The sequence below is a fragment of the Podarcis bocagei genome (assembly GCF_964188305.1).
Source record: "Podarcis bocagei genome assembly, chromosome: 11".
Lineage (NCBI taxonomy): Eukaryota > Metazoa > Chordata > Lepidosauria > Squamata > Lacertidae > Podarcis > Podarcis bocagei.
In genome coordinates, this window is record NC_138136.1 from 43,130,600 (window position 1) to 43,145,747 (window position 15,148).

The 15,148-nt window shown below is 40.3% G+C and overlaps 1 protein-coding gene across 2 annotated transcripts in view; it reads left to right on the top strand.

Moving 5' to 3' along the window:
* Positions 1-15,148, top strand: part of ARL15 (ARF like GTPase 15) — a 182,177-nt gene that overhangs the window by 10,042 nt on the left and 156,987 nt on the right. The window contains exon 3 of one of the 2 annotated variants that reach the window (XM_081213203.1): positions 7,432-7,524. The exons of the other annotated variant lie outside the window; for it this stretch is intronic. Within the exon in view, the coding sequence (XP_081069329.1) occupies positions 7,432-7,524 (93 nt within the window). The remainder of the gene's footprint in view (positions 1-7,431; positions 7,525-15,148) is intronic. 2 annotated transcript variants of the gene reach the window in all.

Genomic DNA, 15,148 nt, shown 5'->3' on the forward strand with positions numbered 1-15,148 from the left:
TAAAAAAAAAAAGCACTGAAAGTAGTAATACAGTTAACTTTCTAGCTTAGAAATCTAAGTGAAAAAGAACTTTGTCATGGACTGGTTAGATGCAGAGGAATGATGGGAGAAACCAGCTGGGGAAACCAACAAGCGAAGAAGGCTCAGAGCTTGGCAGTGGTGGAGGAAGCCGCTTGGGCGCCTGGGGCAGCATGAGCTACCCATAGGGGCAGGGCGCACCGCGGGGCCTCCGGAGTCTGCCTCCTCCCCCCACTCAGCCGCCCTACAGCTGGGGGGAGGAAGGCAACGGGTGGACCGTTTGGGCAGCGCGGAGCCTGCACTTGCCCAAGCCACCGCGTCTCTCCCAGGACAGTGATGGTGGGACAATGATGAGTGATCATAGGGAGAAGTGGTAGAAGACTGGGTAGAGGAGGTGTCAGAAAGCAAAGAGGTAACAGCACTTATAGACCTGGGAAAGTCTGTGGCAGAGAGAAGTCCAGAATCAGAGGCAGAAACTGAAGCAAGGAAGGAGGAAGGTCAAGAGGCAGAGATGGGTCAGGCTGGTGAAGAAATATGGTTCATTTACACGTATTTACACCTGAGTTGAAGGATGGAGTACATCTATCTTGTTGTTGCCCTCATAGTTTCAGCAAGCTTGGGCCCAGAGCAGAAGAACTGCCATGCTCCCCAGTCTGTGTGTACAGCCTCTCCCAGCCAGCCCCACATGGAGTTCTGTCTGCCCCCCTTTCCAAAACGCCTTTTTTAAAGGCCAGTTTTCCTTCAGCCTACACTACCACCCACTGCCCACATGGAACTCTCCCTCCCAGGTTACATAATCAAACACTGAAATCCTAAATATGCCCTTTGTCCCTGCTCATCATCCCCTCATGGGAGGAGGGGCTCACACTCGCACAGGGTAACTGTTTGTGTCAATTGCCCATTACTTTCCTTGTACTACATGATGGTTTTTCTCCCCAGGCAGTTCCAGGCCAGGAAACTGATTCAGTCTGATTTTTTACACTGCTAAGTTGTCTCACACCTGGGTGAAGACTTCAAGTATTTAGTAATCTTCTACATTTACTAAATCTAGAAATTAAGGGAGGAGGAATCTGGTACCCAGGACCTCTAGGGGAATCTGCCCCCCCCCAATTCACAAAAATATGTTATTAAGTGCATTTCTGCTCACAATGAAGCGTTATATGTGATTACATTAAAGCTAACAGTAATTGTGTGTGTTGTGGGGGGGGAGTCCACCACTAATCTATAGTTTTGTTGTAAACAAACCTATGTTGATAAATCTGTTCTTCCCACTAGTATTCCTTTCATATTTTTTTCCCTGATAAAACACAGTGCGAGAACATACTAGCACATGTCAGAAGGGAATGGCACTATATTGTACATATTAAAATTTTGCTACCTCTGTTGCTAAATTGCTTCATTTGTACGATTGCTATTAAGCAAATTCTTACCACATTCTAAGATTTAAGTTGCATCAATCAATTTCTCTGGGGAACTGTGAGCAGCTGATCTTTCTTAAATGTGAATGAGGTACTGTTTAAAGCTTTTTTAAAATAATGATTGTATATCTGTGAAATATGTCAGCTGATTTACTTTCATTATCTAAGAATTACAAGCCAAAATGACTGATGAAATACATTTAAAGTCACTTCCTTTCCCATGCTAATCAGATTAATATGTGAATTTTGCAGATAACACTAGCTTCAGTTCCAAGAATCAGAACTGTGAAAAGGCTTGATTTACTCAAAAATCTGTTAATAATAATAATAATAATAATAATAATAATAATAATAATATCTTTATTGTCATTGCCCCCTCTCGGGAACAACGAAATTACTTGGCTGCTCCATCCACCCAGGTAGGGCACTCCACACAAAATCAAAACAACTATAAAAACACTAATTAAAACAATACAGTATAATACCGCAAGGAAGATTAGATGACTTTCAAAGTCCAGGCTTCCCATTCAGGGCCGAGATTGCTCTGGGGAAGAAGCTGTTCTTAAGACGGCTCGTTCTTGTCTTCATCGTCCTGTATCTCCGTCCCGACGGCAGGAGCTCGAAGAGACAGTGACCAGGATGCGATGGATCTTTTACTATGTCCAGTGCCTTCCTATGGCACCTTGTGGCATAAATCTGCTCTAAGGTGGAGAGTGGGCAGCCAACAATGCTCTCTGCTGCCTTAACAACTCTGCACAACCCCAACCTGTCCCGGGTAGTACAGCTTCCGTACCACACACATAAGCCATCATGTTGTGAAGTATCTTTCAGTTCAAAGTGCTAAACTCATTGATTCAAAAACTTAAGTCTTGTATGCAAATAATTTTGTTTGATTTCTATGAATAGATGTCTACTTAAGTTAGTGGAAGATGGAGAAACAAAACGAAAAACATCTTCTAAGTTATCCACCTTTAGGTTTTTATTCTACCAATGTAGATTTTGGTGTCAGGTTCTCTTTGCCACTCTGCTCCCACTTTCTCCAAGCCAAAAAAGGCCATCCCTTGGGGAAAAGGGAGATGGGGGTAACAGATGACAGGAGGCAAGGCTCTCAATAGTTGTGAATAAAATGTGAAACTTTAATTAGGTTAAGTACACAATGTTATGTCTTTTAATTTGAAGGGAAACCTCATGCGATCTACTTCATGCTGAACTTAAAATAGAAGTGCCTTGTAAACATTTTGCTCACTGGGTGGTTTTGGCTATCTAATCTTGCTGTGGATAAGGTTTGAAGGATGATACTTTTGGATGGGGAGCATTATTGTTTATTGGCCTTAAGAACTTTAAAAGAAAATATTTTCAAATTGCTTAGTATAACATGCAGAAAAAAATATACTGTCAGGAACAGTTTTTGTGATTGCTTATAAATATAAGCTGCTTAGGAAGTTTAATATGGCTTGATGACATCTGCTTTGCAATGTATACAATGGCATCCATGGGCCCAGGCACTTGAAGAAAGCAAACAGATACTTTCAAAAGACTATCACTGTGTCAGACTGTGCCTTAAACTATGTATGTCATGCAGTGATATGGAACTCATAAAATCTCACAGTACTACTTATGAGCAATAGTGGTGCTTTTTGCAGACCTCTCATAACTGTGTCTCATCAGATTAGAAAGTGTCACATGTAGCACTTATACTGTAATACAGGCACATCCAACTCTCAAGAGACTGTGATCTACTCCCAGCATTAAAAAACTGACAGTGATCTACCCATTGTCATTGGAGGGAGGAGGAGTGTGCGTGGGGTGAGTGGATTGTCCAGAGTTGTTGAGCTTTTTTTGGATTAAAAAAAGGTAAAGGGACCCCTGACCATTAGGTCCCGTCATAGCCGACTCTCGGTTGTGGCGCTCATCTTGCTTTATTGGCCGAGGGAGCTGGCGTACAACTTCCGGGTCATGTGGCCAGCATGACTAAGCCGCTTCTGGCGAACCAGAGCAGCGCATGGAAATGCCGTTTACCTTCCCGCTGGAGCGGTAATAATAATAATAATAATAATAATAATAATAATAATAATAATAATAATTTATTATTTATAGCCCACCCATCTGACTGAGTTTCCCCAGCCACTCTGGGCGGCTCCCAATCAAGTGTTAAAAACAGTACAGCATTAAATATTAAAAACTTCCCTGAAGCCTTCAGATGTCTTTTAAAGATAGGATAGCTCCTTATTTCCTTCACATCTGAAGGGAGGGTGCCTATTTATCTACTTGCCTTTTGACGTGGATTGCACAGGGGTTTTTTTTAGCTCCCCCCCCTTAACTTTATGCACATGACAAGGATCCCACGATCTACCAGGATCAGCCGGGAATCTACTGGTAGATTGTGACCTACTGGTTGGACATTCCTGCTGTAATATATCAACCCTTGGAAATCCAGTTGCAGATATTTCATAAAATGTTTTGAGATTATCATTTAATATTGGTCTCCCCAAACTGTAATGACTTATGGAAATACATAAAGAGAAACAAAGAGGGATCAAAAATGCCAACTCTGATTTAATCCAGATTTTTCCTTTCTGAAGAAAATATTTTTTTAAAAAAAAAAAAAGTTTGCTCCCAACTACCCATTTGTGATCTCTCAACAACCTGTTAAGATTAACCTGCAGATCAAGCCCCTGCTTGGAAGCACTATAGTATTCTCTACTGTTTCTTGTTGTTGTTACTCTTAAGTTACTCAGTTGCTTTCCCCATTTTGTATGGTTCCAGATGCATGTTTGCCTTCATAAATTTTGAGCAATTTTTCAGATCTTAAACTTAAAATTAACCTGATCCAGCTAATGATACACAAAGAAAGAGGTGTTTATATATGCATCATCCTGCTGGGAGTGTAAAAGGCTGCTGAGCTGGAGACAGAATAGAATTTCAAGGCAGCAATCAGTTTGCAACTGTGGTTCATTCCAAGCATGCTTCCAAATCATTGACAATACTGATCACCTCATAGATATGGGGATTTAGTCTTGGGGGCTGGTTTAGGCACTCCTTTCTCCTTCCCATCCCCCCAATTAAGTCCTCCAACAGTGCATGTAGCTGATGGCAAGAGCTGATTTGGCATTCTTTTGCATCAACAGTCTTAGTCCAGGTAATGTAATAAAATTAAAAAGCATCTAGATAAATTGCAACAATATTTTATCTTTTAATGTTTCCAAATGACAGGTGCCCGTGATGAGAGCCTGTATTTAGCTTGGCTCTTTCTCCTTTGAATTCCTTTACTATTCATAGCTCAGCAGTCATACTTATTTTAACTACACTTGAAAGGAGCAGACTTACTTACACAGCTGCTGTTCTCCCAAAAGCAGAATGTTGAAGTATTTAGAAGAGCATATATAACAAATCTTTGCTGGAGGAAAAACACTTTGAAGATCAATTGTTCAATACAGTATATTAATATATCTGGGACTGAGAAGTTATTGTTCAGTTTAGAAATTGATTTACCTCTTCAGGAGTAGGAGTTGTTATAGTTGCTATAGTAAAGAGAGGTCCACCTGTCTGGTTCGTTTACTTATACACAAATTACTTCTTCGGATCATGGCCACAGTGTTAATAATGCAGCAGTTTCCAGCATGAAAATCCTATTTCAATAAAAAGTATGCTCTAGGCTTAAATCTTTTGCCTCTTGAATACAAGTGCCTTAAGATTCCAAATGCAGCTTCCTGTTTCTGCTCTTCTTTAGTAAAACCTTCCCTTTACACATTCTTTTGCATCCATCTTGTACATCTTTTCAAGCCTTCATGCTGTTCTGTCAGATAGCCTTGTTATGAATGTCCGTACATCAGCAGCTGTTGGGAGCAAATACTGTCTTTCACATCAAACAATCAAACTGGGTAAAATATGCAAAGGCTTGTCTTTATCTTCATTGTAAATGCAGTTCTGCATGCAGAGCACCACAGTACATAATTGCTTAAGCTATAGTAGGAACAATATTGTCTCACCAGTAACAAAAAGTCTATAATTCATTTCTTGCTCAGGGTCTTAGTTTCAATAACCAAAATGCCATCATGACAGAAAAGAGCATTCAGATCTTTTGTTTCAACTCTGTCTGGCAATTTGTATTGTCTAGTAAAGCTTCTGGCTATAAAGCCATGTTCATCCATCCTGGGTCCATGCTGAGCTTTGATCAGGAGCCAGCCTTCAAAGGTTTGAATGATAACATCTTCAGGACGGAACTGCACAACATCTAGTAAGACTTGAAATTTAGGCTTTTCTTCATCTGTATGGTTCTGCTCTTTTTCAGCAGTACTCTTGACTGTATGTATATTCTTTGTCTGAGTGGCTGAGGCTGGGCCTGGCAAGGCATACAGAGAGTGGTTTAGTTTGCACGCATCCAAATCTTGATCAGCAAAATGCTCCTGATAACGTATTGGAGTTTCCACCCAATGCCGTATAACTACTCCTTCCATTGCTGAAACAGTGTTGATAAAGCCGCTGCTTTGTTTTGTTCAACTGGAACAGAACAGTCTTGAACAGAGTAGTGTACCCTTTCCAGTTGTACACTCACTTACAGACTAGTTTATCAGTTGAGATAGTGTATTATTTTTAGCTCTGGCAGAGCTTATTGCTTCACTGGGTGTGACTCAAATCCAGAGGCATGCTGCATCTTTTGACAAGCTGACAATTGACCACTATTTATAGGACTTGCGCTTGAGCTGCTTTGAAGGCTGTCGTTTTCATTAGTTGGCATTTGTATGGCATTATTCTACACTTTCTCTTTTTTGTTATGATTCAGGGTACATCAGTATATTGTGGTATATGCCCCCCCCTATTTATTCTTATTTCTTTTAAAACTATACTGTTACAGTGAATGCAAGTTGTTTATGCTGTTGCATCATGAGCAATAAGTTGATTTCTCTGGATGTTTTCTTCAAGTACAAAGCTTGAATCTGTTTATTTAATGGATGTATAACATTGCCACTGGAGGTTCAAGTGACCTTGATGATGTGGAGTGCCTCTTTCCAGCTCCATCTGCTTTGCTAGCTACACCCTCTTTTGGATAGAGGTTTCCTGGTCACTGTAATTTATTATCTTGTAACTTTCAGACTGGAGTATTATAACATGCTTTACATGGGGCTGCCCTTGAAGATGACTTGGAAACTTCAACTGGACCAAAATTCAGCAGTCAGGTTATTGAGTTTCCATTTAAAACTTGCATAACCCCTGTTTTTTAAAAAAAGATATACCAGTTGCTCTTTGCTTCTGGGCCCAATTAGTGTTATAGATAAAAAGCTAAAGGACCTCTGGATGCTTAAGTCCTATCAAAGGTTACTATGAGGTGTGGTACTCATCTTGCTTTTCAGGCTGAGGGAGCCGGCGTTTATCCACAGATAGCTTTCCAGATCATGTGGCCAGCATGACTAAACTGCTACTGGCGCACGGAGGATCGTGTTATAATCCTAAATAAAATAGGACCCAAATATCTGAAAGATTGTTTCCTTCCCTGCAGAATTTCTCATGTGTTAGAATTGGCAGTGGAGGCTCTCTTAGTAATTCCACCACCCTCAGAAATCTGGGGGCAGCCTGGGAGAGGACGTTCTCTATGGCAGCCCCTAAGTTGTAGAATTTCCTCCGCACAGAGGTGCACTTGGTACCTTTGATATATAGTTTTCATCGTATGCTTGACCCTGGGCCTTTGGCAGCTGAGATATATATTTTAAGATCCATACTACTTTCTTGACTGTAATTCAGTTTAACTGTTTTAACATTCTATTTATAAATTGTTATAACCCATCAGTCCATTGGTATCAGCAGGGAAATTGGTGAGTTCTTTTAGCCCTAGGAGGTGAAGAGAAGAATCTGTAGATCCACTGAGGCTACCTGGGTCTCAAGCACTACAGGGGAAGCCAAGATTCCAATAATTTGGGGTGGTGGTGGATAGGTTTTCATCACTAAATGCAAGACTAGAAATACAAAGATAATTTATTTTGCTTCTTATGGTCATTAGGATGATGAAGGAGATCTGAAAGGACCTGAAATCCTGCTCTTGTCCTTTGCCAGTCTTCCAGAGCCTTCTTCCTGGCTTCTGAGATTTTGCCAGGTATTTCTACTACATTGGGGTGGGGGGGAGAATAAAATAAAAACCCAAACGAAAAAAACATGCTTGCTAGATTGTATCCTTGCTATCCTCACATTAAAGAACCATGCAAGGAGATAACAGTGTGTTAATTGCATAGAGGCTTTACTCCAGCTCCTTTGCTCTCAGTACATAGATAGTTTGAACTTAAAAGGCCTGGTGAACCAAAGGAATTTTTACATTCTTATAAAGAAATGGAAAATATTTTCTGTTAACCATTATTTGTTAAATTACCCTGGCGAAGATTTTTGTCACGTCAGTTACCTGGGCTATCAAATGTCACAATCTTATAAAAAGAAGTCCCTTTTGAAAATGTGTGTTAACATTATTACTTACATTAGCTCAGTTAACCGTAGCTTCACAAAAACTGAGAGGTGCCTTTATAAACAAACTGGGAGACTGGTTTGATTCTACAGATACACTGAAATGCATGATATGATTTCTGAGTCATATCAGCAATGTATTAAATCTTATTTTACTTATTGTAGCGGCCATTTGATTAAGCAATAAATCATGTGCATTGCAATCATGAAAACCAAGATTTTCAAGGTTTGCAGGCCACAGGTTGGCTGGACTCAGTCCATACACAGAAACCATCCCACCAACAATATTGATTTGCCCCATCTAGTACTTAAAAACAAAATAAAACCAGACTTCTACATTTGTAATATATTCATTTAAAGAATAGCTTGTTTTAGAATACAAAAAGTTCTGGGTTTTAAACACCAGTGGTTGCAATCACCTTCCAAAAGTGGTACTGCTCCAACTCCTCTCAACTGACTCAGGGTTGCCCACCAAAGTTTTTCTCCTAAGGGTAGATTTTTTTCAATATCACTTGGGGAGAAGAGGTAATAATTTAAGGAATATTTTAATTGTAAGTAGATAAAAGCTTTTGAACTTAAAATACGTATTAATTTTCAACTTAATTGTTTCTAATGCACTCTTACACTTCAACCATGTGCTTATTTTTCAAAGGTTAAGTCCCAGTGTGTTCAATGGGGCTTACTCCCTTCTAAGAGCATTTTGGAGTTCATCCCAAGGGACAATAATATATATAAATACTTGGAATTGTATCCAATATTAGTCATATTCAGAGTGGACCTATTGAATAAATGGATATGACTGATTTCTGAATAAAACTCACTTGGATACAACCCTTTGGGTTTGGTGACAGAGTTATAGGTATTTTGGTGTGAGGAAAACAGATTTTTTTTTACTCCAGCCAGCTGAAAATGTGACAGCCCCTTCCAGTGACATAGGCAATCTGCAGCGCTACTTGGCTGCTTTTTTCACTTCTTATATTTGTTGTTGAGGCAGAGACACCTTTGAAGTACAGGACAGAACTGGTACTTAACATCTGATAACAAATAGAGCATGCTGCATGCTCATAGAAAACTGTAAAAATAACTCTCTCTACTTTTGGCAGTCAGCTTGCTATTTCAAATGTTTTAAAGAAAAACTGTCAACATCAGCACCATCTAGTATGTCCCACAGGCCGTCCCATTATAGGGCTTAATGGCATCTTGACTGTTTTGTCCAAATTATTTTAGCTTGAATATGACAGTGATTGCTCTAATGAACTCAAGTAGCATACTGTCTTGCTGCTCAGAAATCCTTGAGAGCAGATAGCACTCTGGAAATTATTAACGGGCAGGTCTGTGCAGGCCACAGTAAAGCACTGAATCTGGAAGGAAAAGTATCCAGATGCCAAATCTGTTTTGTGTGAGACATATTTCTACAAGCCAGTCATGCAAAGTATTGCAGATTTCAGAGTCTGATCATGAGTTTATGTGCCCTAAAGGATGGTGTGATGTAAGTTTCAAAATAAGTTATATACATAGTAACAATACTTTGTACTTAAAACATTTTATGTGCTTTGCATACATTTCAGTAATCCTTGCATAAATGCTGTACTACAGTACTATTATAGCCCTATGCTGTGTGTTGTGAGAGACAGAGAAAAATACAGAAGCTTAAGGCCACCTAGTAAGATATGGAAAAGTTTTAAGTTGGGTTCTAGTTCATAGCTAGTCTCTCAACCACCATTCTCAGAAACATGAATCCTTAAATATATGAATAATGGCAAACACTCTGCATTTCATTTGGGAGAAAGCTCAGGTGATGCTGGAAAGATAACTGCCTAGGTAGGAAAAGTGATCAAAACTTTAAAATGTTACGCCATTAAGTTGGATTTGTGGTGCAGAGAAGTTCTTTTGTGCTTCTTGGTTCAGCACTTTGATTTTTTGGATATTAAGCACTAGGCCACTCTTCCTATGGTGAATAAACTCCACATGAGTTTACTTGTGCTCATCGGTAGCTGCCAGGATTGTGGAGTAATTGATATGGAGATGTTCATAATGGCAGCGAGTCATGGGTTAAATTGTTATGGCTGGAGCAGAGATCATTCAGTAGAGAGGCCACTTCCATTTAGCTGAATTCCTGTCACAACCAGAAATGCCAAGCCATACATGACAGTTGCTGAATCTAGGATCTCTGATGATACTCAAGGTGTAAGAACAGGTGGGGTCCAAATTAAGGAGCAAAATGAGTGCACTAGAACCTTATCCCTTCCATAGCTTACCTCCTTGTAGTCCATTGCCTGAACTCCTTCTCCTCCCTCACAGGCTTCAGGACTGGAAGTGAGCCCTTGGAGAGAAAAACATCAAAGATGGTGGGCTATGGAGAAATAAGTTGTGGCTGGTCAGGGTTCATTTTCCCTCACCCATCCACTCATTCCTTCTCCTGTTAAGTTCTCATCCTATCCCACAACACATAACCCAGCATACCTGAGTTTTAAGCACATGAGTCTGCAGCCTTCTTATCTAGCATTAAAAGAAGATTTATGTATTCATGATTGATAAGTCCATCAGTTGCTATTGGTCATAATGTTATGTGGTGGTTATATGGCACTTCTATGTCTCAGAATCCCAGTTGCTGGACAGCAATAGGAGGAGAAGCTATTGTCTTCATGCCCCATTTGTGGACTACCATGAAGCATCACCTTGCTTGCTTGCTGTGGGAAGTAAGTGCTGGACTTGATAAAGCTCTGGTCTGACCTTGCAGGACCCTTTATGTTTTATGGATTGCAGTTTAAATGGCTAAACTGGCCCTAATATAAAGCTGAACCGAGAGCTCAGATCTAAGATATTGCAAAGGGATTTTCAAGGCAGTTTAAAATTAATAATTAATAATTTTAAACTGAGACAGCAGCAATGAAATATCAATAAAACCCTACTAAAAAGCGCCACCTCAAAAAGCAATGTAGGTGTGGTGGTCAATAGAAGCCCTTAAAGGCCAAGGAGCTTTCAAAACATAAAGGTTTTAAGTCTATATAGGGCAAAGTTGATCTCTCTGGGGAGAGAGTTCCAAAGTCTGACTGCTACACATTTCCTTAACTGAGATTTTCAAATGTTCGCTGATATATAAGTGAATTATTTACTTATACTTTCTTGAAACATGTATCCATAGCACAAGTGATCAAGCACATGCCAGAGTTTACTTTCAGTTTCAGTTGATTTCTTGTATTAGGAAGTTGCCAAAGGTATCAGGGAAGGTCAGTTAACAGTTATCCTCCTTAATAATGTGGCACCTAAGTCAGGGTGGTGAGTGCTGCAGGAATAAATAGGACATATATTTCTAAATACCACTCCAATTCTAATAATGTTTGCTTAAAAGTGAAAACTCCTGATTTTCATGCAATTTGGGAAATCATGTGTGCTGAAGATCGTAACTGAATTGCATTAAGGTTTGGGATGTAAAGAAAAATGTGGTTACAACAGAAGCACAATTTATTTGGAGAGTAGAACAGACGGACTCAATGATCCGCTGCCCCAAAATAGCTATAGTAGACATAACTGGTGCTGTTTGTACCAGCTGCCTCAAGTTCCCATGGGCCAAAATGCTACTTGTCTGGCCTTATGAGTGGGATGAAATGGCCCTTGTATGGCTGTGCCATGCAGAGACTAGGGGGAAATACCAGCACACTAGAAGTGTTGTAAGTTATCTCTTTATGCATTTTCCAAGAAAGTGTATATTTGGCCTGACAACTGGTGTTATGACACACACTTATGATATACAACAGAGATGGTAAATATTTGCTTCATGGGCCAAATCTAGCCCGCCAATCCAGCCTATGGCACTCTCCCTAGGCCACATTCCTTCCTCCTCACTGAAGGCTGCATTCTGCCCCCTTCACAATTGTATTAGCAAGTGAAGCTTGTATATGTGTATGTGTGAATAGATCAATGAATGTATAGTTCGATGTTTATGCTTTGACCCCACCATCACTGATACATGACCCCAGTCACTTCTCTCTGAGAAAGTCTGGTCCATAATTGCAAGAAGGTTCCTCACTTCTAGTGTAGCATTAGACGAGAGACATTTACCATATTTTCCTGTGTATAAGATGAAGTTTTTTTGCTAAAAAATATTAGTAAAAAAATTAGGGTCTTATACACGGATGGTGAATGCACAGGGGTTTGGGCAGGCAGTCTGGGCTCAGATTCGGGCTCAGGCTCTTGAAATATTGTAACCCTAACTTTGGGTGACCTCTGCAAAAAAAGCTCAAAGTTGTTCTGTTTGATGTTAAAAATATTGATTTTTAAAATTTTGGGTTCTAAAAAATAGGGGTTGTCTTATACATGGGAGCATCTTAAACACGGAAAAAAACAGTAAGTGGAACTTACCCTATGAAACTGAATAACAGAATCAGACTGTTAGAAACATCTTCTCTGACCAATATTTGCTGCCTTTGATTGTTTACTGTTCTTTTGTGCCAATGGATTGTAAGTACATCACCTTTTGAAAATAAAAACAAGAGGATTTAAGGCTTAAATGAGAACTGTAGTAGGGCTAGAACTGGGGACTGCAGGAAATTTGAGATAGATACACTAAAACAGATTGACATCAAATGACCTCTGTACTTGTGTATCTCTTGGTATGTAAGCAGTATATATATAAATAAGTAAATAAATAAATAATACTAACAATTCTTGTCTAGTGATGTCATTCTTAAAAGGAATGTATTTTGTTCCTTTACTCAAAAAAAAAAATAGGCAATGCAGATTACAGTTTGGCTCCTCAGCTAAATACAGCCACCGTTCTGCTGCATTAGTATAAGAAACCAATAGAAAAAAGACAGCCAGGGAACTGAGAAATTGCACAAAACAAATGAAATACTGTGAAAATTACGAGAAGTAATCGACTAGAAATATTATCTTGTGGAAATCAACTAAATAATAAAAATCAAAAAGCTTAAGAAAAAAAATAGAAAAACCTAAGATAGAACAAAGCCTTAACGGGATGCCGGCTACAAACCTCGTTTCACTGAACTATTCAGTTTCCTCAGAAGGAAATAGAAAAATCATAAACTTTAAATGACCAAAATTCAAACAAGGGTAGAACCCCCAAAATTCTGATGTATTATAATCCTAGCTCAACCTAGGTAAAGCAAAGCGCAGTAATAAAGGATTAAAGACTCAAAAGTACGGTTTCTAATACTGAATTTACAAAAAAGGTTTGAAAACCTACCGTATTTTTCGCCCTATAGGACACACTTTTTCCCCTCCAAAAATGAAGGGGAAATGTGTGTGCATCCTATGGGGCGAATGCAGGCTTTCGCTGAAGCCTGGAGAGCGAGAGGGGTCGGTGCACACCTGTCGGGTTCTTGCCGGGCTCCCAAGGCTTGCGGACAGCAGCCTGCATCCCGAAGCCCGGGGCGCGCTGAGCAGCGCGCCCCGGGCTTCGGGCAGATATCCGCAAGCCTGGGGAGCCCGCGGGAGTTATAGGGCGAAAAATACGGTAAATAGCAAGTATTAAACAAAGCCAAACTTGAAGAAGGCAAAGCACAATAATAAGGGGTTGAAGACTCAACTGTGAAAATTCTAGTGCTGCTTTTACAAAAAGGTTTAAAAATCTAAATGACACAAATTCAAAGAAAGGAAAACAAGATAAAGCTGTTTTGGGTTTTGAACAAACTCGAGAACAGGGCTGAAACGCTCCCATGGTCTAGATGTTACTGCTGATGATCCAGCACAGATTCAGTTCCTGGAATAGCCAGCATAGCTTCCTGCTGAAGTAATGACCTAAGTATGGGTCATTGAGGTAACAAAGGAAGTGACTCTGTGCCAGAGAGCAAGTTGGTGGGCCCTCTCCCTCAATTGTCTGGTACTTAGAAAGACAAAAGCCAGTGTTAAGATTTGTGCTATGTTAGCTGGAGGCTGGACAGCTGGGAGACGCAGCTATATCTGATTTCTGTTGGAATCCAAGGCTGTGGCTATGGGAGAAGCAAGGCACTTTTGGCGTTTTAATGCTGTGAACCCATCCATTGTAGGCTCAGGTTGTATATATGTGTAACTAAACCATATATCATAAAGACACCACAGTCTCTGCTGTGCCTTATTCTGAAGAATCCAAACCCAGTGTAAGCGCCTGGAACCCTGGAATCTTGCACCACTCTGAGATTGGGATGGTGTGCAGCAATATGTTGCAGTGCTCAGACATTCTTAAGATAGCAATATGCATGTCTTACTGATGTTACCCGTCAACTTAGAACAGCACTACCAAGATTCCTGGATTCCAGTCTATTGAAAACTTGCAGTAATGTACTTGAAATGTAGTACAAGTTCTAAAGGGCATGTTAGGATATATAAAATACCTTTATAAGAAAGGATCTGTGGCATACAGAAGAGGCATGGCCTGCAAAAGGTAATAGATAATGAGTCTGTGTTGTTAAATTTTATAGCATTACATTGCTCTACAGCCTTACTCCTTAAAAAATCAAAACAGAACTGTAAGCATAGACAATACAAGTTGAATGGCACCCTCAGAAATAAAAGTTTATTGAACATTCAGTCTGGAGAACAATTGTGTATTATTTGAAAGTTCACTCTTCGTTTTAATGTTAGTTGGCCTTTATAGAATGTAATCCCAATTTGGAATTTTGATACTGTGGGACCTGTACAGTTACCAAAAATTTGATCTGTAAATTCTAAACACATCCCCAGGAAAATGTATTATACTGACACCTTGTGGTTTGGAAAAAATACCACAGGAATACTTCAGCTTTCAACCTTTTCAAGTCCATGGCTCCATTGACCGACTACATTCTTTCTGCAGCACCCCTGTAGGATTCAGGTGCCCAGTTATGTCTCCCCTTTCCTGCAGAGCTGGCAGCCTCTCACCTTTTTTCAAACACCCTCCCTTGTAGAGTGTTCCCTCAGCCTCCTCTCCTCTTCTTGGGAGTCCTTTGGGCAGCTGCTGTGGCTGTTGCTGATCTCTGAACAGCATTGCTTCCCTGCCCCAAAGAGAGATACCCCTTACTTACACTGCCCCACATGGGCCTGGGACTTGTCTGTCCATTCCCAGCAGCAAGGGCTGGCAGACTAACTGGCTGGGCTCCCTCTCCCGCTTGCTTGCTTGCTTTGATGCCACATCAGCTCCAGGCACCCAGCATCTGCTGGCCGGCTCCAGACGCACAATTTACCTGGGGAGCTTGTAGCCAGGGCTACTGCAACAAATAGCTATGCAAGCCTTTGGGAGGCAGAGGCACGAGAGGGCATCAGAGAATGGAGGGAGGGAAGGGAAGAGG